Here is a 24,117-nt window from a genome sequence, read left to right on the forward strand (position 1 = left end):
CCATGGTTATAGGCTGTCATAACAACCCGCGGTTTGGTTCACGGTTAATCGCATCTACCAATATCCCGTCGATTACGATGAGGAACAGTAACGGTGATAGAATACATCCTTGCCTCACACCAATCTACGACCCGGATAGGGTCGGACAATACCCCATTGTGCAGCTCTACACGAAAAGGCAAAGGCCTCGTACTGTGCCTCGATGAGGCCGATGATTTTCTCAGGAACCCCCTTGCGTCTCTGGGCGCCCCACATATTCTCGTGTTTGAGACGGTCGAAAGCTTTTTCGTAGTCAATAGATGATGTGTGGGCACGTAGAGCAGACTCAGGAGTGTATAACACTTAAGAGCTGCATTTTAATATAATATTGAAAACGATATCTCATTATTAACAGTTAGTAAGTAACCAACTTTTCCTGTGTCGTACTGTTTCCACCCGGGGATATGATATAATATAACGAGATTATTCGTAATAATTTCTAGAAAGAAGCACATGCAATATACGTTGTGCAATTTGAATAAACACACCAGTTTTGCAATTAAAAAAAGCGCTTTCTTACCAATAAAGTCTATCATGTAAAATGATTGTAGATCAAATTTATTTTCGGAAACAGAAATTCAACTGGTAGTTTTTACTGATAGGGTCAAAACTTTATTTACCATATATATCATCAATTAAAACTACACTTGTACAATAGTGATATAATCGACATATCTGCATGATTTATACAGAAAGCATTATTCTCCGTTAGAAAATACTTCACTCCTACTCAGCGTTTAATGACTTGTTAAACAAATGAAATTGATTGGCGTAAAGTAAAGTACAATCTATGTATACTTTCAAGATCATGCAACTGAAAAGGAGCTAAAAAAAATATTCTAAATTGTACGCCTAGCCGACGATTATTACACATCTACCTTAATTACGCACGTTCTATTCTCAGGGAATAGGCTCTCACTGAGACGGGAACCTCTTTTACGTGCTACTCAGTATTTCGTCGATCAGCCGCAGGATGCCGATCTTCAGCTTCCGCTTCTGGTTCATGTCCATTGACTGGATGTCGGGGAGGAGACTCTTGAAAAAGTTATTGTCCGCGTCGGTCGTCCCGGTCACATTAACCTGCTGCTGTGCTGGCGAGGTCTGCTGCAACCGTTGCTGCTGATTTGTCGAGCTGGAACCGGGTGCCTGCTGTTGCTGTAGCGTATATTGGCCGGTGATCGTGGGCGTCGAACTGTACACGGTAGTGCCGCTGCTAGAATGCTGCGCTGGCGTAACAGTGGAGTAGGTGAAATTTTTGAAGCTGACATGGTCCTTGGCTTTAATTATGGTGGGCTGTTGATGGTGCTGCGGAGTGGACACCGGCGTGACCTGATGCAAATCGGTCACGCAGGTTGTGCGATTAGTTGGTTCGGGTGGATCAATTTCAGAACAGAAGCATAATCGTAAGGACAAGGGTTAACGTAGCGGTAGGGACGTGTTGCGTTATATTCGAGATACTCTCGAGCGCAATTACGCAAAGGATGCGACAAGAAGATATCCAGTAAATAATTGTGAAAATCGGCTACGACTATACTTTAAAATTCCAAAATATATTACAATCTTTTAATAGAAAACAGAGAGTAGAGCTATTATTTGAACAGCATCCCCTGTTTTCCTTCCTGACTTTTATTATCTCGAAATTTAGAGTAATAAAAAAACGTCAAGGCGGAAATATGCGGTGCTGCCATATAGATCTTCTCCCTAACAAAATACGTTCAAATTTCATTACCTCTCTCACCTGGTGGATGGCCTCGATGCGTGGCTGTTTGGCGGGGGTCGCTTCAATGATTTCGTACGTCGTGGTAGTTTCCTGTGACTGATTCTCCTGATTCATCGGAAGTATCTTGATCGACTGAATGATGCTCTGCTTGATCTGCTGATGATCCTCCTCCTGCACATCGATTGATTCAATTTCGTGCTCTTCCTCATCCTCTTCTTGAACTTCCTCGGCTATATCTTCCGCTTTCATCATTTCCCCGCTTTCGTTGTTCTTGATCCAAATTGAATCCTCCGATTCGTAGTGAGTGGAATCGCTGTCCTTCATCTTCAAGTACGGAACCACGAATTGCATGTGATTGTACAGATAGTACGGTTTTCGCCGTAGGTTGGCGCTGCTGTCTACGTTATCCCGGACGGATTTCAGGTACCTTGTCATGCAGCAGCGCAGATTCCGCCAGCGCTTCTTGCACATCTCGACGCTTTCGCCGACGCTTGCCGAAAGTACGTTCCAGGCCTTGTCCTGGATCTGTGCCTGCTTGTATTCGGTGCTGTTGCTATCGAACAAACAAGGATGCTTCTTTACTTCGCCTACGAAGCTGATGTTGAACGCTTGGTCCTCGGGGGTCATTTTGGTGGGAGCCATCCCGAATATGAGTTAAGCAATTATACGGACAGCAAACGCGGAAAGCAACGCAATTTTGGATGGCGATGAAACGTTTTGCGCCAGCAACGCAAAGCATCCAAAATTATCACTATAACTCTTCGAAAATCCCCGCAAAAATTCAACAACTTTACAAACAATCACAAAACAAACATTCCCGAATGTCACAAATTTTTCTCCTCGGGCTCGCGGTGATGCGCAAACTGATGCGATGATTGCGATCTAGGATAGGATGTGACAACTCAATTGAGACTGCCTTGTTGTTTTTTAGTCGGTTGCTCTGACGAGGTGGTCGCCAGTGCAGCCAAAGTAATTTGGAACAAAATCTTCCAAATATCATGTATCAAAACTTGATGATTTTCTTCCCGTTTCATCCATTATTCATGTAAGAGAAGCAAAAGACTAACAGAGAGAAGTTTTCGCTACTGAAAAAATGACTTTGAGGTCGAAAATGACGGAAAGGTTAATGATAATGCTTAAAATCAACAGTTTTAAACCTTTACAGCCCTTGGGAATAATTTATATGGCGTTTGCAGTTCAATATAAATTTATTTTTTACCAAAAAACTGGAACTCAAACATTTTCGTATTTTGCTTAATATCAACTTTATAAACCTGCAGCACGGCCAAACTAACAACATGCTGCCCTACGAAAAACGCGCCGCCACCAATCGAAGTAATCGATTGTCATTTTCAACCAATCAGAAACCGGTACGATTGTGACAGCAAATCGGTACGATTTTTACTGACTAATTGGCACATCCTATCCTAGATTGCGATGAATGAAAATGTGACAGAAACGATAAAATTGCCCGCTGGAAAAAATATTTCGAATTGAAATGAAATCTCGCTTAACATTTGAAAAGGATCTCCTTCAAAAGATAAACATTGAGTAAGGGAGACAGCACGTAAAGAGAAAAACTTATTTCGACACAGTTGTTTCATAAGGGCCAATGTCGCAATGAGCTCGAATGGAGAAAAATGGGTTCGAATGTACCATGGCATGTTTTCAATTATAGTTCGAAAAGTAGATGGTATTTTAAATGTTATTAGTATTCATGAAGTACATCAATATCTGGTCCTGGTGTTAGCGACTACCTTCTACCAAAGCTGTGGCACTACCAACGAGCTGGGAACCGGCTTCATAGTGCTGGTTAAGATGCGCCAACGTGTGATTGGGTGGCAGCCAATAAACGCAAGGATGTGCAAGCTGATGATAAAAGGCCGTTTCTCCAACTATAGCATGATCAACGCCCGAATAAAAAATATTATAGAAAAACAATACAATGTATTGTAACATCACTATAAAACACAATAAATTTACAATAAATTTGAATGTAGATGAAATAATAGGAAAAATAAAATAATAGGAAATTCGGGGGCAGCAAGGACTATGTCCAAGGGCTTGACGATCCCTCCCCAGGTGTAACGGTCATATCGGAAGTACATTGTATATGAAACGCGCTGTTAAGTGACCCCTCGGTCAATAAGCCAACATACACATACACACGTGGTTGAGTCACATGACTGGTCGCATAGAAGGCGTACGATAAACGATGCGGCAGTCAGTCGAGCTTGGGACACAGGACGGTGATGACGCGCTTTCGGGAACAGGTGACGACACAGATGGATTCGGCTGATCGCAGTCGATACAAATGGCGACGAGGAGAAAACTTTTTTTTTTGCCGAAAAGATTGGAAATTGTTTGATAGAAACTAAACTCCAGCAATGGAAAGTAGTCCATTGAGATGGAAGTGGTACGAATGGTTGTCTATTTCTGTGGAAACATGGTTTTCGTATGTGAATGGCGTGCAACGGGGAGTTGTGCAAGTACGGTGCTAATCAATGGACGGAGACGCTTGTGAGGTTTAGTCTGGTAGAACAAAGGCAAAGAACCAATTGGTAGTTGGTGGTGAATACTACTGAGCGGATGTTAGTTGCTTTGTGCAAAGGTGGAACTTCGTGTATTGTTGCTTATCTCGTGTATGTGGTCCTGCTACGTGCAGTGATGAACATGTCATGCCATGTCGGATACTTAGTGCAATGATATTTGCTTCGTGCAATATCGGAGTTTATCTTTTGTTTCACACAACGATGAAAGCTTCGTGCAATATTGATTTCTTCGTGAAATGTTTATTACTTGTGTAATTATGACTGTTTTGAGCAATGTTGGTTTCTACGTGCGTAATTGCTTGCTTCGTGTAATGTTTGGTTGGTTTAGAATCATCATGAATGCTTCGTGCAATGATGTTTACTCTTCCCAATTCTGATCGATATGTGCAGTGGTGAGAAAATGCGTTTCATTGTCCAATATTCGAAGCGAGGGGAAAAGTTGTCTGTTTAATGCAATGGTTATACATAATTACGTACAAAGTTGGGTGCCTTGTTTGATGATGTTTGCTTCGTGTGAAAGATTTGTTTTGTAAGCATATTGGCTTGAAATTCATCTATTATATGAATAGGTGCGCTTCCGGTAATGCTCGATTTGATTTTTGTAGGGGAGACCGGGTTGAATTTACTACGTGAAATAGTACACGAGCATTCTAGTGGTTGATTTGTGCTAATGGTTTTTTATTGATGAAATATCATTTGGTACAAAGCAAGACTGAGGGTTAATGAACACTAAGCTACGAAGCGGCTCTGTCCCAGTGTGGAGATCTAATACCAATAAGAAGAATAAGATCATTTGATACAAAGATACAAAGGATAAATACGCAATTCGAGTGGTTTTTAAAAATTACACGGTTTATGGGAAGTGGAAAAGTGAAATTTTGCGGTCGTGCATTTGGACGTTAGTGAATAAGAGTCAGACTATTGTATTTGTTCTTAGAAGTTGAGTGGTATGGATATTCTAGATTTTTTTGAACAATGTGAGCTTTATTAAGACTATTTCTTCGAGGCGAGTTGAGGTATAGTTGGTGCTTATACGTATTACAAGAGGAAGTTCAATATCCAAAGTTTGAAGGTTCAAAGTCAATTGTAACACGTAAAAACTATACTCGCGGGACGCACTGTTTGCAAATCAATCTTCGTTGGAATATTAGAAGCCAACAATTATTTATACATATTGCAAAAGATGCAGAACAAACTGAAGTAGGGGAAAATACCGATTATTGGCAGCTTAAGCAGATCGCCACATTTAAAAGTAAAAATATAGCATAAATTGACAAAAAACCTAGAGAAACATACCTGATGTACACCTTCCTGTTAATCCTTTATTGGTTGGTGAGCGCGAAACATATGTAACATTATCACCATTACAATACGTAATATTTGAGAAAGTATGTATGCTTGTAAGATAGCGATAGCACGCGGTACCAGTCCTGGTTTTCTTAGTGAACGTGATTGCTTTGGATGGTGATTGTAAATGTTAACTTATATTGCTTCTGAGATTTTTGAGTTTCGGTTGCGACATTTACCCAAACGATGGTCATTGAGATGACCAAATGTAAGCCTGAAATAATGTATTTAGTATCAGTTCTTACAAAGTTTTAATGAAATATCCAGAAATGCATAGAGTGAGATTTGTTTGGATTTTTTCATGTTGACGGAGGTTTTCAGGTATCTCCATGGATGGGAATTGATATCTGTAATTGAAAACACGATACGATTATTCCAACATAGTCTTTGGGACTACTGATAATGCTTTCTAACAAAAAAAAATACGGATTTTATTTTTTTATATTGATTTGCCTAGACATATTCGTTTAAGATAAGTTATGTGATCTGATTCTTCAGAAGAAGTTATTTAGTTGATGATTTTATGCTGAAAATAGAAATTGTTTTGAACTTGACATTCAGTAACTTTAAAGAAGCGATGTTTCTGTGCCAATAGAAGTGTCAAGCAGGATATATCACTAACGAATCGTTTTAATTATGATTTGCCTGCAACTACAACGATCTGTCATTGTCTTCATTTGATCCGTTTACTAACTTATTTCAAGTTGATCTAGTGATTGATCAAACGTGTACAGTTTGTACAATATTCGTAGAATTAGAAGATCAATGAAACAAAATCCAAATGTATTATTGAAATGATAATCAAGTCTAAAGGATGATGCAAAAGATAATTAGGTGTTGTTAAGAAGAGTAGCTGCGTATTACCTTAATTGTGGATTATGAGATGAGTAATTTACGAATTGTCATCGCGGAAAGATGAAACGGTTTGCCAATTCATTAAATATAATATCTAACCGGTGTGATTGAAGTTTGGAATGAACGATGGAGCCATAATTAGTAAAATATAAGTGACCTTGCCTTTAGAAGTTGAGTACTCCGGTGCATGCACTCTTTTGTCTATACTGTCTGTAATTTGTCTTTGGAAAAAGGTCATTGATCATATGCCTTCAAAGCATATAGGAGCAGAAGTTATCGATTATCAGAGTATTGATGCGAAATTGATGGTGCTTTACTTATGGGTCCTGTACACTACGAATGGTGCTTGAAAGATCTTTTGGCGATGTCCAGTTAGCGCTTTAGCTTGTCGACTTCTTTTATTTTTTATGGAGGCTACGCCACCATGAGCCTCTGGGCATGCCTTTACTGCGATGTTCAGCTGGGTGTCAGTTATGATTACAGATTTCGTTTCCGTCTCTAAGTAATGTGTGCCAAAAGCAGCCCCATTTCCGTTTCGGTTGCTAACGGCATCTGGTGACAACACCGATGGAGCTCGTTGTTTGAGATCCAGTTGTGATGCCACCAGTCACGAATTATGTACCGCCGGCATCTGTTGATGGACACCTGCAGCCGTTTAGAGTTCCGCACTGATACACACCATGTTTCGCTAGCGTATAGCAGCACAGATTTCAGATATTTCTTAAACTCGCAAAGGTAGCCCTTGCTTTTTATCTCTGCGCGCATGTCAATCTTTGTGCCATTTGACTACCAAGATACTGGCAGTTTTCAACATTCTCCGCTGATTGCCCGGCTACTGTAAATCTGGACGGAGACGGTTTGGTTTTGTTGACGTTGTTGATGGGGCTGTGGTTTATAAATGAGCTCAGATATGTCAGGTCGCAGGATCGATTCCCAGTCCAATCGAGGGGATATTTTGAGTAGAAAGTAATCTTTGGGCATGGAGTGTCATTGTGTTTTTCGCGCGGTTTACAAATGCAAGCATTGGTTGGCGTCAAGCGATCTTAACTAATGACCGTTTATGTGCATCTGGAGGCTGGTTGTCATACGCAGTAGACTGCTAAAAGAAAGCCTGGAAATTATATCAGACTAATGTTGCCATGGACATGCTCCTTCGTTCTGGATGTGCGAAGTTACTGCACAATATTAGTTAAGTGTGTTTGTTTCGAGAAGTGATTCAGGATTTCCTAATAAAGTGTCACTGAAATGGAGCTTTCTCCAACAATGACATCGAGTCCAGGCGATGTTTGTGAACCCAAATTCTTCAGTGGCAAGGTGAGCGTTTGCAAAGCGGAATTGACGTTGGGTGAGTTTTACAACCAGTTTATGTCTTCGAGGAAGTCTTCTGGGCATACTGAATACTGTGCTATATAATTGCATAAAATACGACCGTGAGCTGCCTGTGACTTGGAAATATTGTCTAACCCGCAACAAAGTTAATATGCATTTTATACCGAAGTTGGATTTTTCTCCAGATACACACAAAAAAAAATCGTTGGTAGAACTAAGTAAATCGTTGGTAAACTTAAGAAAATGCGTTAGTGATTTTCAGTAGAAAGTAAAACACTGTCAAATTAACAAACACAAAACTTTTGTTTCAGAAATGTCGGCTTTGCTATTATTTTAACTACTACCACTCTCAAATTAAAAACTATATTTTCAAAATAAAAGTTGATTTTACTTTTGTTTTAATTGATCTTTCTTCTTAAATATAAATGTGTCTTTTTTGTTTCTTTTGTATTTATTTCATCAATTATAAAAATTAGTTTTAACCCAATTTTCAAATAACGCTGTTTATTGCGAGGTTTATTTTCCAAATGATAATATAATAACATATTTTCGCGTATAACTAGAAAATCGCGTTTCTGTAGGAGTAAATATGCATGAGAGTGTTGCCACCACCTGCGCCACCACGTCCATTACCACTGTTGTCCCCGGTGCTCAAGGATACCGTAACCATGAACATGTTGTTGTGGTCGAGTGGATGTTAAGGCCATGTCGTGGAAACTGGTCGAGGTCTAATGATGTTGATTGACCGTTGGTGGACACGACACTTGATGATATTGAGCTCCATTTTCGGTTTATAGTTTTTGCTTCCCGGTGACCGGCAGACCTTGTACAACTCCGTCTTATCCAACGAGGAAAGTGGAACATATGTCACATTTGGACCCAATCGGAAATTTCATCCCACATCTCCTGCCCTTGATGACTTTTTGGGAGCTCAGCCGGATCTTTTTCCAAATTCTGGAGAGCGTTTTGCTGCGCTCGTGGGTGATGCTTCTGTAATAAGTTATTTTCTTAGTGATGAGTGGCATGAGTCGGTTAAGTGTAATTACTTACCGATAGAACTCCGGATTCAACGCAAACTTTCGCATCCTTTTGTTCGCCCATTAGCGCCTTTTTCTTCTGTTCGCAAATTCGTATCCTTGACTTTGGCCCCCTCAACATCAGGCTGTCGCGCGATTGTTCTAATCCTCAGCCGACGAGTACGCTTGTTGGCTTCGCGGAAGCTGGCAGACCGTTGGATTCTCAGGAAACTGTGGTATTCTTTACATGTGGAACTGCATTTTCCAACGAAGACAGCAGCGGTTGAATTATTGCGATTCTGATTCGAGAGACCAAGTTGAACCGGACACCGGATGAATCAAAACCGCGTTTTTCACAACTGTCAGTGACAGAGCAGTGGGCTGCCAGTTCACATTATTGATTCCAGTTGGAAAAAATATGTTGCCAAAAATATGAAATGTTGATTGATTGTTGATTGTTTTTCAAATTTTGTTCTGAAATCTTTCACTGTAAAAATAACAATTCTAAACTGAAAAAAAACTTTCAAATAAATCAATTTACCATTTGACTGAAAAGTTTTAGCTCTTAAAAATACAACATTTCTCAGATTTTTAAAATAACATTAGAAAATGTTGGAATCCCAACTTTTTTTTTCTCTGTGTACAAGCAACTTACCCAACTTCGGAAGTAGTGCGCTGGATTCCCCTAAAGATGCGCTAAACAACGCATCAATTAGTTTGACAGATAAAACTTCGGAAGAAAGTACGGTTCGGAAGTCCCGACTTCCGAATTCTAATTTGGGGCTACGCCAACAACATTACAGCAATAGAGTTGAGTTGTTTTGGAACACTGAATTGCGGAGTAGTTGCGTCCGATCAGACACTGGAAGAATATCTCTAAATGAAAGGAGAGGAGATCTGTGCGAGATTTTGTGATACAATTGATCGGCGTTGTTATTAAGTGCCAATACTCAAGAATATATACTTTTCCTAGGGTAATTAATAGACTCGATGTTATAGTCTTTTAACCAAACGGTCAATTCATCGCAATTTTAGTTTTGTTATGTAAAAGTATCTATAATGGGTTTAAACTCTTATGTTACTTCTAAGAATTTAACGCATACAGCGGTCTGCATGCCTACTCTGAAAGTTCTTAATAAAGGAGGGATGTAACGGTCATATCGGAAGTACATTGTATATGAAACGCGCTGTTAAGTGACCCCTCGGTCAATAAGCCAACATACACATACACACGTGGTTGAGTCACATGACTGGTCGCATAGAAGGCGTACGATAAACGATGCGGCAGTCAGTCGAGCTTGGGACACAGGACGGTGATGACGCGCTTTCGGGAACAGGTGACGACACAGATGGATTCGGCTGATCGCAGTCGATACACCAGGCCATCTGCGAGTTGCGGCGCCTGCCTAGGATGTGGTGCGGTTTGACAGTGGGCCCTGTTAAACCTCTAAAAAAAGCTGCATGTATCCACAAGTAGGCTCCGCCAAAGCAACCGTGTGCCGCTCAAATCGCACAAGCCCAAGTCCTGGTGTTAGGTGGGACGCTAAACAGCCCTGACACGACGGTCCTCCGACGAGACAGGAGGTTTGCGCAGGCCCAATAAGCCGCCTTTAAAAACAACTATTACGAACGACATAGAAGATAATACGACTCGATACAATCGGCAACGACCTAGGCGACGAATAAAGGATCACGATTGGAAGCTTGGAACATGGAATTGCAAGTCGCTAGGCTTCGCAGGTTGCGACAGGATAATCTACGATGAATTACATCCCCGCAACTTCGATGTCGTAGCGCTGCAGGAAATCTGCTGGACAGGACAGAAAGTGTGGAAAAGCGGGCATCGAGCGGCTACCTTCTACCAAAGCTGTGGCACCACCAACGAGCTGGGAACCGGCTTCATAGTGCTGGGAAAGATGCGCCAACGAGTGATTGGGTGGCAGCCAATCAACGCAAGGATGTGCAAGCTGAGGATAAAAGGCCGTTTCTTCAACTATAGCATCATCAACGTGCACTGCCCACACGAAGGGAGATCCGACGACGAGAAAGAAGCGTTCTATGCGCAGCTGGAGCAGACATACGATGGATGCCCACTGCGGGACGTCAAAATCGTCATCGGTGACATGAACGCTCAGGTAGGAAGAGAGGAAATGTATAGACCGGTCATCGGACCGGATAGTCTGCATACCGTATCGAACGACAACGGCCAACGATGCATAAACTTTGCAGCCTTCCGCGGAATGGTAGTCCGAAGCACTTTCTTCCCCCGCAAGAATATCCACAAGGCCACATGGAAATCACCTAATCAAGTAACGGAAAACCAAATCGACCACGTTCTAATCGACGGTAAATTCTTCTCCGACATCACGAACGTACGCACTTAACGCAGTGCGAATATTGAATCCGACCACTACCTCGTCGCAGTATGTCTGCGCTCAAAACTATCGACGGTGATCAACACGCGTCGGAGCCGTCCGCCGCGGCTTAACATTGGGCGGCTACAAGACGGTAGACTAGCCCAAGACTACGCGCAGCAGCTGGAAGTGGCACTCTCAACGGAAGAGCAGCTAGGCGCAGCATCTCTTGAAGATGGCTGGAGAGATATTCGATCCGCCATTGGAAGCACCGCAATCGCTACACTAGGCACGGTGGCTCCGGATCAGAGAAACGACTGGTATGACGGCGAATGTGAGCAGTTAGTTGAGGAGAAGAATGCAGCATGGGCGAGATTGCTGCAACACCGCACGAGGGCACGATACAAACGGAGAAGAATGCAGCATGGGCTAGATTGCTGAAACACCACACGAGGGCGAACGAGGCACGATATAAACGGGCACGGAACAGACAAAACTCGATTTTCCGGAGGAAAAAGCGCCAGCAGGAAGATCGAGACCGTGAAGAGACGGAGTACCGCGCTAATAACACACGCAAGTTCTATGAGAAGTTAAACCGTTCACGTAAGGGCCACGTGTTACAGCCTGATATATGTAAGGACATAAACGGGAACCTTCTTACGAACGAGCGTGAGGTGATCCAAAGATGGCGGCAGCACTACTAGAACACCTGAATGGCGATCTGGCAGACGAAGATGGCGGTATGATGATGGACCTGGTAGAACGCGTGCAGGACATAATTTCACCGGCTCCGGATCTCCAGGAAATCCAGGAGGAGATTGGCCGGCTGAAGAACAACAAAGTCCCTGGGGTTGGCCAACTACCAGGAGAGCTATTTAAACACGGTGGTTAGGCACTGGCTAGAGCGCTGCACTGGGTCATTACCAAGATTTGGGAGGAAAAAGTTTTGCCGCAGGAGTGGTTGGAAGGTGTCGTGTGTCCCATCTACAAATAGGGCGATAAGCTGGATTGTAGCAACTACCGCGCAATCACATTTCTGAACGCCGCCTACAAGTTACTCTCCCAAATTTTATGCCGTCGACTAGCACCAATTGCGAGGGAGTATGGTGGGGTAGTACCAGGCGAACGCTCCACCACGGACCAGATGTTCGCCATTCGCCAAGTACTGCAGAAATGCCGCGAATACAACGTGCCCACACATCATCTATTCATCGACTTCAAAGCAGCATATGATCTGTCCCTTCGAAACGCGCAGAGGGTTACGGCAAGGTGATGGTCTTTCGTGTCTGCTATTCAACATCGCTTTGGAAGGAGTAATACGAAGAGCAGGGATTAACACAAGTGGTACAATTTTCAATAAGTCCGTTCAGCTATTAGGCTTCCCCGACGACATAGATATCATGGCACGTAACTTTGAGAAGATGGAGGAAGCCTACATCAGACTGAAGAGGGAAGCTAAGCGGATCGGACTAGTCATCAATACGTCGAAGACGAAGTACATGATAGGAAGAGCTTCAAGAGAAGCCACCCACCGCGAGTTTCTATCGGTGGTGACGAAATCGAGGTGGTAGTAGAATTTGTGTACTTGGACTCACTGGTGACTGCCGATAATGATACCAGCATAGAAATTCGAAGACGCATAATGGCTGGAAATAGTACGTACTTTGGACTCCGCAAGACGCTCCGATCGAATAGAGATCGCCGCCGTACCAAACTGACAATCTACAAAACGCTCATTAGACTGGTAGTCCTCTACGGACACGAGACCTGGACGATGCTAATGGAGGACCAACGCGCACTTGGAGTTTTCGAAAAGAAAGTGCTGCATATCATCTGTGGTGGGGTGCAGATGGCGGACGGTACGTGAAGAAGGCAAATGAACCACGAGTTGCATGAGCTGCTGGGAGAACTATCGTTCACACCGCGAAAATCGGACGACTGTATTGGGCCGGGCACGTAGCCAGAATGTCGTACAGTAACCCGGTTAAAATAGTTCTCGACAAGACAACGATCCGACAGGCACAAGATTAATTAAAAGTTGAACTGCAAGTCGGCGGTAATCCTAACTGTAATAACATAACTTGATTCAGGTTAATAGCATCTACAGTCCTGCAGATCGTTTTTAATTATGCGGGTCAGCATGACCGAGGTCATGCTACTTTTATCGAAATGTTACGCTGCACCATACGCTGCGCTGTTGATACATCAAAATGTTGCGTGAAGTTGAAACGTTTCACGCACATGCAACAAAAAAAATTGCAACACTTACAACACGACGGAACAACATTTGCTGCAGAAAAACGTTTTTTTTTTTTGACGTTGAATTACGTTTGTCGGTAAGATAGGGAGACATGCATTCCGAAGTTTCAAACTTGAAACCGTCACGAAAAGAGGTCGTAAAGTAAGAGCCAATAACTCAGCCGTTTTGAAACGGATTGTGGAGATTTTTGTATGAATCGAACAGTTAACTCTCTAAGATTTTATACAGCCATTGTAAACAATTGATTTAATGCATTTAATTATTGAAAATAAGTAATACAGCAAGTTGCCTACATCAGCTACGCCAGCCACGGGGGTGGTTCTGGACATAAAACCCCCCTCCCAGAGACAAAATTTTTAGAAGAAATTTTTTTTTCGAAAAAAATCTTCAGAAAACCACTCCAGACCAATTTTTTGGCTACGCCAATGGCCTACATTTCGGCTATATCCATCCGCAATGAACATTCACAAAATAATTGAATTTTGCATCCACTATGAAACTATACGTAATTCTACGTTCAATTTGCGGTCGTGTCTTCAACAGAGATGGCATTTCACCACAGTGTTTGCACTGTAGCGCATGAGAAATGCAAAAAATTGAGCCTACAAACAATACTCACCACACTTTATGCGACCCACTCTTTCTTTCGCTGGTGAGTTTACCGAACGCCGGTGAGTGTAGGTGCCTGCATGCTACAGTGCATGTGTACCAAACTTGTGCTTAGAAAAACGCTCGCACGCGCTCGGCTGCGTATTCACTGCCGTGTACACGCCAGTGTGCGCTCTTTCAGGATCGCAGCAGTAAATTGGTGCGATGTGGTAGAGATCGAATGATTTATTTTAACCGTTAAGACGTTCTCGATCCTGAAACGCTCATGCAGGCTCGCTCGTGCTGTGTACCACGAGCGATAATTTTTCATTAATGTTGTACAAAATACAACATCACGCGTGCTCGAGTGTTAATTTCATTATAACGAATATTTAAGCTTTACTCCATAGATGGTCAGACGCTGGATGAATTGAAGAATAATGTTAAAATGGATACATTCAGTCAAACTATCGTTTTCATCAAATAAATGTAGCTGTTACTTATCTTATTTTTTTTCAATGGTTCTACATTTCAACCAGAACTTGGTATGCTTTTCAACTTAGTGTTTTATTAGCATTTCCACAATTATTAATTAAATGTTTTTCTTTGCCCGCCAACTGCATGGATATTGTGTGGCAAGTACAATGGAAACACTGTGCCCAAGGAGCCGAGAATGTTTCACGCTATCCAGTGACACGTCAGCTAAGGCCTAAGGGCTGCAAGTTTCTTTAATAAAGACATATTGTTGTCATGTCTTCTGAAAACATCCTAGGCCGGACCGAGAATCGAACTCGCCATCTCCGGATTGCCAATCCTACGCCAATGCTACAGGAGACCCTGGACCCTACAAAATTAGTAAGCTCTGGCCTATCATGAAGTATAGTATTTATGACGAATTATAACTTATCTAGCCTAGACTGAGCAACTGTTTTGCTTTCTCGTATACCAAGAAGTAGCGAAAAGCCAATATCATCTTCTTCTTATTGGCATTAGGGCCGTACACTAATTACATAAGCACTTAAAGGGGGTCTGTCATTTTCTTACGCTCCGTATAATCGAAAAATCATTTAAGTGGGAAAAATCTGAAGGGACGAGGGGTTCGAAAAACCCAAGGGGTGTCTCACCGCTAACTATGGCAGCGAATTTCAATCGAAATAAAGTCGATTCAATTGATTTTTAGATATGGTACTAATTGATCAATATTGCAACACACCTGCTATGACACAGAACTGTTATTTTCATCTAAGTAAGCGTGGATCTCTCGCGTTACCAATGACATCAATTAATATTGTTTATTTTTCCATCAACAAACACGTTTGGTCTCGATATTTTAATTAACCGTTATTACTTATCAAATAATAAAATACTGTTTTCTTATTTTAGGCTTTGTTAAAATTTGCTTTGAACGAAACAGGACGAAACCATCTCTTACTCAGTTGATTTACAAGGAGAACCTTCTGAAACTAGTGTTATACATTTTGCTACATTCAACAAAACCTATTCCTTGACCTATGCATGGAAAAGAATCTAAGCTTTTGCAACTGATGTCAGCAAATGTATTATGGTTTTATTGCGTTCAAACATATTGAGATGCATAACTATGGACTTTGATATACTCTGACATTGTCCCCGTATGGATAAACTAACTCTCTTCAATTGAAGATATTTACAATTTTTGGACAATTCAACAATCGCGGGCGTAGGTCATCAGTTCAGTTCCGTTTTAGGTAATGAGTTGTTAGTCTTCACACTAGTCGGACTCTTTTATGACTCTGGGTGGGAGATACAATCGATTCATGAATTTTTATCTAGTCTTGGCTTCACTGTTCATACACGATGATTTTGAGACATTGTTAGTTTAAATGGAGTGTTGTCTAAATGTCATCCCATTGAGTAACGACCGTGAGTTTTAAAGAAACTCACGGTTCTATTCTTGTAGACTCAGCTTCAAAAGAAGTACCGAAAGGCAATCATTAATCGGTTCCAAATAACCAGTCAAATCAAATGCAGCCCCAGGCAACTAAACGGATCGCATACTCTTGTCATTTTATAGTTTAGAGCCAAATGTTACGATATTTTAATACATTTTGATCATTATTCACAATCGAAAGTGGCCACGTATCCTGACACCAACGGTTTTGTGAAGAATGTTTTGTGCCTTCTATCGGAACCAACTTCACTGAATTTGAGCAACGGTGGATACGTCATATTTTGATAATCACTGTCACTGTTCGATTTGACAGATGACATATTCGTTGCGTTGCTAAAATCAGCTGTGTGGTCTTTGAATAATTCCGATGTAAATCGAATTAAAGTCGCTGCGGTTACTTGGTTAATTTTCAGCAAATATATTCAATTTATTCTATGTGAGACACCCCTTGGAAAAACCCAGAAAAAATGTTTATGTAATTAGTGTACGACCCCTTACTGCCACTGGGATTACCAAATTACATTTTTTGCATTCGTTTGCATGAGGCTAACACGATGATACTTTTATGCCCGATACCCAAAAATTTTCTAGGCCGGACCGGAAATCAAACCCAGCCACCTTCAGCATGGTCTTGCTTTGTACCCGCGCATCTCAGTGCACTGCAAAGGAAGCCCCGAAAAACCAATACAGACATCATTCGATTTTGGCAACAACCATTCGATTTTGGCAACACAAATTTATTTTTTATTTTTGATATTGCTTATAAACCACGTAAATATCGTCACCCTCTTAAAACAAATTGGTTAGACCCAAAAACCGACGTAAAAAAGGCGAAAAAATCGCTTAAGTTTTTTTTAAAGATAAAAAATTTTCGTAAAAGAAATTGATTAGACCCCGAAACCGACAAAAAACAATTTAAGAAAAAAAAGCGTAATTTTTTTTGTTTAAACGTTAAGATTTCTAAATTAGCGTTAAGAAGGGTCACAATGTGTCACAAAAAGTGAAGAAATGTAGAGATGGACGTTCAGATCCGGAACCGGTCAAATGATCCGGATCTCTAAAGTGAGTGAATGATTCGTGGATCATTTTTTAAAAGATCCGGTTCACCAGATCAGCAAATTATTTGACCATTTGTAAGGAAATAATAAAATAAAAAGTTCATTCTTTGTAATCCATACGCTTGTAAACAAGAAAGGGTAAAGTTATTATCAGTACGGTTCAAAACTTTGGGCCAGAATTACGAAGGTTTCACTTTATTGCATTCTCCTTACGTTTTGTTCTAAGGATCCGATCCGGTTGAAAGATCCGGATCATTAGAATGAATGACCCAGATCTGAGCCGTTCATCAAAGTGATTCGTTTTGCCCATCTCTAAAGAAATGTTGAAGTATCATGAGAAAACAAAAATCATTCGATTTTGGCAACATAAATTTTCCGAACGTGTTGCCAAAATCGAATGGGGTCTGTTTATTCAATCCAAATACAGACTATGGGTTCAAAAGTTATGGCCGAAATACTATTATTATAATATACGAGAAAGGCACCATTACCCCTAGGTGGATTTATCAGGGTTTTAAATTTAATTTCACCCATTTGTTTTTGGAATAAAAACGCAGTCGGTACTTAAATGGTCGGGATTGGTGGTCATATGGCATATGTCTTACGCTCTTACGCTCCATATAAATAAAAAAAAATATTTGTATGGGAAAAATCTTACATGGGGGGAGGGGGTTGAAAAACCCAGAAAAATGCTTACGTAATTTGTGTACGGCCCCCAATGCGTAAATGGAACCTTACCTTAAAAATGCCTTTAAAAATATCACTAGAAGTAATTAATCCTATGTTGTGATTATCAAACACAATTCCACCCTGTAGGTATTCGAGGCCACTGTACATATATGGAATTTCCGTAGGCTTCGAAGAGATTTGATAAAAAATATGGGGTTGCGGGTGGTATTCCCAGCACCGGCTGAAAAACTGAAAATAGCAACATTTTTTTGACAAAACTCCTCTGTACTCTGTACTCCTTCGTTGTGCCCACTCGAGAATTTATGTTACAGCTACTTGCATTGGAACTTAAATATGTAGCGCAAGGGTCTGTTCAAATATAACGTAACGCAATAGGGGGTGGGGGGTTGTTTTATTTTTGTTACGATTTGTTACGCAAAATATAGGGGGTGGTGGTCCTTCGAGAAATTGTTACGCATAACAATTGAGAAAAAATATTTAAATTTTTCAAAAAATAGTATTGTCGTCAAAATAGGATAAAATACACAAAAAAATAGTAATTTATTGTATCGTGGTTCAAATTCTACCAAAAACAAGATTTTTTCAAAAAAAAAATGTATTTGTTACGCGTTACGCATAGGGGTGGGGGTAGTACTAATTTTTGTTACAGATTATTACGAGGGGGTGGGGGGTTCTTAAAAACAACGTTTTTCGCGTTACGTAATATTTGAACAGACCCCAATACCATGTTGGGAATACCGACTGATACCCTCTACATTGCCATTTTTGGCTTTTTTATTGGGTGGCTTGATGTGATTTCTCAAGCGAGTTTTTAGTTTCCAAATTCAATATCATAAGTTACAGAAGGATTGGTATTCAAATGCAGTGAATTTTGTTGCATACATAATTTAACATGGACAATGATTTTTTTTGAAGTACATATTCCAAAACTAAAATAATTTACCCAAAATGTAACACCGAGCCAATTTACCCCATATTCATTAGCTAAATTCGAGAAAACTTGGTCGTGATACGAAAGGCACTATGACCCTTGCTCAGATGCTTGGGATTCAACAAAAAAGTTGTGCGTTGCCTGAAAACTGGAAAAATCGAGGATGGAGTCGCAGTATGTCAGCCGCAAGAATCGTAAAATAGATTAATTTTCTATGTGGTTGGTGATACTAGTGAAATTTACGTGAATTTTACTATTCATTGTAATTTCCAAATTCTTAATATGTATGTGGGAAAATGATTAATATTCTCGGCAGGCCTTTGCGCTTTAGTACACTCCTCTGAGGTTTGATGTCCACTAATTGTCCAGTCAACATATGCGTGCATGTTCTCTGCAGTACCCTGCATCGAAGGGGATCATGAATACATTTGTTTAAACTCGGTTTTTATTTCACGGTGCTCCACGATGCTTTTCGTTCAAGTGAGTTGAATGTAGGTGTTTAGACGTTCAATTCGAGTTCGATTCAAGCGTCTTGTCCAACCCACTTGCCTTGCATTATACGGCAGTTACAGAATTTGTAAATTTTCAGTAAAATTAGATTTTTCGTATGACCGAAAAAGTGCCGTGTGAGAAAATAATTCATTAGGGCAATCATAATGCTTTACATGCAAATGGATTAAGCTGAAAAACAAAAGACTTAAGAACATTCAATATTATTTCCTAAAAAAAATTCGCTACGAACTGCTCGGTTAATTCTATTAGCTCAGCAGCAATATTCACACAGAAATGCCACCGGCGCGTATACACGGCCGTGCGCGCGGCTGCGTATTTATCAGCGCTCACTGCAGTGCGTTTTAGGGCCCTTTTTCCACACTGCACTGTTCTGCTGTTGATTGTGCGCTCGGTTAATTTTGTTCGATCTTCTTTTATCACACACTTCTCCAAAACTGTGGTGAATTCAAACGTAAGAGGCGCGCTCCCGTTCAAATGCAACGGTGCGTGTGAGTGTATTAAAATTTCTTTTCACCACACTGAGGAGATGGACATCTCTGGTCTTCAATACAACCTTCTCCTTTTTAACGAAAATCAGAATATACAAGCAACAAGTTTAATGCTGAAATCATTGATGAAAAAGTACAAGTAGACGCACGTTTTAAATTATTTAGTTGTTTGGAAAACAGTTTTTAAAGTACATTTTCTGCTAAGCGGTGTATGAGCAACATTTACACATGTTACATCGTTTCGCAAAAAAAATACATTTTTAATAACATATTTTTATTTAGCTTTGAAGATATACAAATTTTTAGATGAATTTGATGGCATATATGCTGTTGAAAATGGGTTTGCTCACAATTGGCGGCTCACGCCGTTTTGAAAAAGTACCCGAGATGTTTCTTTGAGTGCAGAAACAATTGATATTATTTTCATTGGGGTGTGCTTACCTCTTTGTTACTGTTGTCTTCTAATTGGCCAAATGAGCTTAATTTGCCGAAAAAACTTGCAGATGATGCACATAAACCCGACACAATTGCATAATATGGCTTCGATTTTGTCATTTTCACTATTAAATTCAAGCACTTTTAACCTGCAATATTTTTACACAATTTCGAAACCTTTCAGGACGTTTGTTTTTTTTCTGCAATTCAAATGGAAGCTTTTATTTGCACTGGGTGGAATTCAAGAAAATTTTCCCTTTCACATATTCGACCAAGAAACGTATTTGTTGACCTAATCGCACAATTTGCGCAACAGCTCAACCCGTAATCTGATCGATCATCTGTCAAAAAAGCCAGTGGTCGTTCAAGTTCAGTTTCCATTTCGATTTTCTGTCGCTGCTTTGGCTTTTTGCGTTGGTGTTCGAGAAAAAAAAAAATCGCGAGAAAAAGACGTCGTCGTTGTCGATTTTGGTTGAGCGTTTTCGTTATCCGGATTCTTTTCCGTCGTTTTCTCGGCCATCCGCGGAAAAACCCACTTCTTCGGGAGGTGTAGAACGTGTGCAGTGGGCTAGTGGTGTTGCGGGAAAAGCCAGCGGAAAATTTCACGCACGGCGTCAGCTGGTTAGGGCAAAACAGTGAAAACCCGATTCCGAAGAGTTGAAAAGTGCGAAAAAAAAAGTCTTGATCCGTTTTTACTATTGCGAGCCCTAGTGCTGAGCTGCTGCCAGGCAGATAGTGCTCCGACTAGGAAAAGTGCCAGTGTTTCAACAACGACGACAGAAGGACGAAAAAACGACATCGGCCATCAATTGCGGATTTTTGTTTGCTGTAAGTATCTACATCCTGGGGGCTTCAGAGGGAAGGGGCTACTCCACGACTGGCCATTTGCGGAATCGCTATAGAAGAAGGTCACACACAAAAGCATACACTGACGGAAAGTCCAATAGCTCTCAGACGTTGTGATGATTAAAGATGGCTGGTTGCCGATGGAAATCTGTTGCCAAACTGGAGTTAAAAATCGATCGCATTGCTGGATTTTTTTTTGGCGAATTATAAAAATAACATTATTACTGAATCCAACGTAGGCCGGATTCATCTTCACGAAGGGAAAATTGCGCAATCTAAATTCGCTTGTCTGCTAGCAGATGCCAATCATTGTGCCAGCTGACAGCTGGAAGTGGCTGGTCGTTTCGACTGTTGTCCATGTCCGTGAAATTCTAATTTGCTAGCTTTGGGCAAGAAAATGGGATCGCCTGGGGGAGGGGAATGGCGGAAGTTTGTGGTGTTTCAACGCAATATGTGCTCTTTATCGATGACACATCGCTTCGAAATTTTTCTCATTGATTCAGAGGACCTGTTTGTTGGTGTTTATTGTGCGTGACACAGTAAAAAAAGAATCAATTAAACTGATCTCTAATTTTTTTTTTTATGAAGGATCTGTTTTCATATCCACATCATTATAAAATTATCTCACCTCGAAAAAAAAAAGAAATAAATTATCAATTTCATCGGTTTTTTTTTTTTGCTGATAAAATGAGTTAACCCCACGAAAAAAATCACAAAAATCAAAGAAAACTGAGGAGGTATTTAAAAAGCTGTGAAAGTTCAGGTAAATATGGGAAGACGAGGAAATGCCTGCTAGCTGGTTGGACGGCCTCATTTGCCCTCTCTTTAAGAAAGGACACAGACTGGAGTGCGCCAATTACCGAGGAATAACCCTCCTTAATTCGGCGTACAAAATTATGTCCCGTATTCTGTTCAACAGATTGAGACCGCTTGAAGAGTCCTTCGTCGGCGAATACCAAGCAGGTTTTCGTGAGGGCCGATCAACGACGGATCAAATGTTTACCCTGAGACAAATCCTTGATAAATTCCGGGAGTACAACTCGCAGACACATCATCTGTTTATTGATTTCAAGGCGGCGTACGATTCAGTGAAACGGAATGAATTATGGCAAATTATGCTTGAACATGGTTTTCCGGCGAAACTGATACTGCTGATTCGTATAACGTTGAACGGATCGAAATCAAGTGTAATGGGCCAAACACAATGGATACGTGTCAAAACGCACGCAAACGTATCCATTGTGTTTGACCCTTAAGGGTTGCGGATGAAATATCGACGTCATTTGTTACCTTAGATGGATTAAAGCAGGGTGATGCACTCTCGAATCTACTGTTCAATATAGCGCTCGAGGGAGCGATTAGGAGAGCTGGTGTGCAAAGAAGCGGTACCATTATCACAAAATCGCATATGCTTCTGGGATTTGCGGACGATATCGATATTATCAGAATTGATCGCCGTACCGTGGAAGAGGCTTTTGTGCCTTTTAAGAAGGAGACAGCGAGGATTGGACTCACGATCAATACCAGCAAAACGAAGTACATGGTCGCTGGCAATCAACGTGGGTTCATTAGTGGTGGTGGTAGCGAAATGGTGCTGGCTGGATGGTGAAAAATTTGAAGTGGTAGAAGAATTTGTGTATCTTGGAACATTAGTGACGTGCGATAATGATGTTACCCGCGAGGTGAAAAGGCGTATTGCAGCTGCAAATAGAGCTTATTACGCACTTCGTTACCAGCTTAAGTCCCGTAGTCTGCAAACGAAAACAAAACTCGCGCTGTATACTACTCTGATTCTTCCGGTGGCTTTATACGGCCATGAGGCATGAACGTTAAAGGAGGCTGATCGGAGAGCTCTCGGGGTGTTTGATCGTAAGGTGCTGCGGACAATACTCGGCGGTAAACAGGAGAACGGTATCTGGTGGCGTCGCATGAATCACGAATTGTACCAGATGTATAAAGGGCTGGATATTATTAAGCTTATACAACACGGCAGACTACGGTGGGCTGGTCACGTTGTTCGTATGCTGGAAGAACGTCAAGCGAAGATAATATTTAGTAGAGAACCCGGAAGAGGCCGCAGGCTCCGTGGAAGGCCGCGTACACGATGGCTTTTTGCAGTTGAAGAGGACCTTAGGACGCTCAATGTTCAGGGCGACTGGAAGCGATTGGCCCAGGATCGAGTCCAGTGGAGAAGGATACTCCATTCGGCGTAGGTTCATCGAAGAGCTGTAGCCCATCAAGTATCAAGTAAGAAAGTTCAGGTTAACCGAGAATTTAATGAATTCCAACTGCGTAAAAAAACAATTTGATCGAAAATCGAAAACTTACAGATGGTATACAGTCAAACCTCCATGAGTCGATATTGAAGGGACCATCGACTCATAGAATTATCGAGATGTAGAATAGAAAATCCTTGGAAAGCTCTTTGGAGGGACCATCACAGTAACCCAGAAAATATTTTTTAGTATGGAATAATTTGCTTCCATGAGTCGATATCGAGTCATAGAACATCGACTCATGGAGGTTTGACTGTACGAATATTGTCCTCTCTTTCAAGTTGTGAGCTGATGTTGAAATAAAGTATTTTTCAATATTTTCGTAAACATAATGAAAATTACTTTGAACCCCACGGTGAATGGCGACCTGACGGTATATTACGCTGAAGGTAAACGGGGTACACCAATCGTGCTACCTTCTAAGACTTTTACTCTCAGAGTTAGACTGTAATTTTTTATCTGTCCATGGAGCAGAAGGTTCGTGGAATACCGGAATTCCTTCGTGCGGAGCCAACGAGGAGAGAAGCTTTTTCGCAAACGGGGCAAAAATGGATGACTACACTGGTTTCGGTGTTTTCCTAGTGTTTTTCTTAGCTTGAGGCTCAAAGAACCTAGTTTCGTGTATACAGCTGGGCTAGCAGCTATATATACACTATTCACTCGAGAAAATTGCTTTCCTACCTCCTGACCACTTCAAAACAGGATACGCAAAGCTTTGAGTGCTTCAATAAAACGGTCTTACACAATCACCTTGGCTTGGGACCCTTATCATTGCTTGATACTGGGAAATAAGAAAGCGGATTCTTTGGATAAGGTGGCAATATGATGTTATTTACGATAGATTTACGACTTGATCTTGAATATATGTTTCTTGTCTACCAATTTTTGAA

The 24,117-nt window shown here is 41.1% G+C and overlaps 3 protein-coding genes across 6 annotated transcripts in view; 1 reads left to right on the forward strand and 2 right to left on the reverse strand.

The window, feature by feature from the left end:
* Positions 1 to 20,350, reverse strand: part of LOC134224799 (transmembrane protein 42) — a 36,692-nt gene extending 16,342 nt beyond the window's left edge. Inside the window, exon 1 of the mRNA XM_062704389.1 lies at positions 20,112 to 20,350. Within this exon, the coding sequence (XP_062560373.1) occupies positions 20,112 to 20,225 (114 nt within the window). The 5' untranslated portion in view covers positions 20,226 to 20,350. The remainder of the gene's footprint in view (positions 1 to 20,111) is intronic.
* LOC134224796 (uncharacterized) lies at positions 629 to 2,632 on the reverse strand. Of its 4 annotated transcripts, none has more exons than XM_062704382.1 (2): positions 1,778 to 2,632; positions 629 to 1,344 (listed from the first exon to the last, which is right to left on the reverse strand). In XM_062704382.1, the coding sequence occupies exons 1-2, from the start codon at positions 2,399 to 2,401 to the stop codon at positions 976 to 978; spliced, it is 993 nt and encodes a 330-aa protein (XP_062560366.1). In that variant the 5' UTR covers positions 2,402 to 2,632; the 3' UTR covers positions 629 to 975. The 4 variants fall into 4 exon arrangements, with proteins under 4 accessions (XP_062560366.1, XP_062560364.1, XP_062560365.1 ...); XM_062704380.1 differs by having other exon boundaries at positions 629 to 1,368; XM_062704381.1 differs by having other exon boundaries at positions 1,769 to 2,632.
* A 133-nt stretch (positions 20,351 to 20,483) lies between the features above and the next one.
* LOC134224795 (lissencephaly-1 homolog) overlaps positions 20,484 to 24,117 on the forward strand; it is a 271,084-nt gene continuing 267,450 nt past the window's right edge. The window contains exon 1 of the mRNA XM_062704376.1: positions 20,484 to 20,933. The gene's annotated coding sequence lies outside the window, so the exon portion shown is untranslated. The remainder of the gene's footprint in view (positions 20,934 to 24,117) is intronic.

This window comes from Armigeres subalbatus, chromosome 3, assembly GCF_024139115.2.
Source record: "Armigeres subalbatus isolate Guangzhou_Male chromosome 3, GZ_Asu_2, whole genome shotgun sequence".
Classification (NCBI taxonomy): domain Eukaryota; kingdom Metazoa; phylum Arthropoda; class Insecta; order Diptera; family Culicidae; genus Armigeres; species Armigeres subalbatus.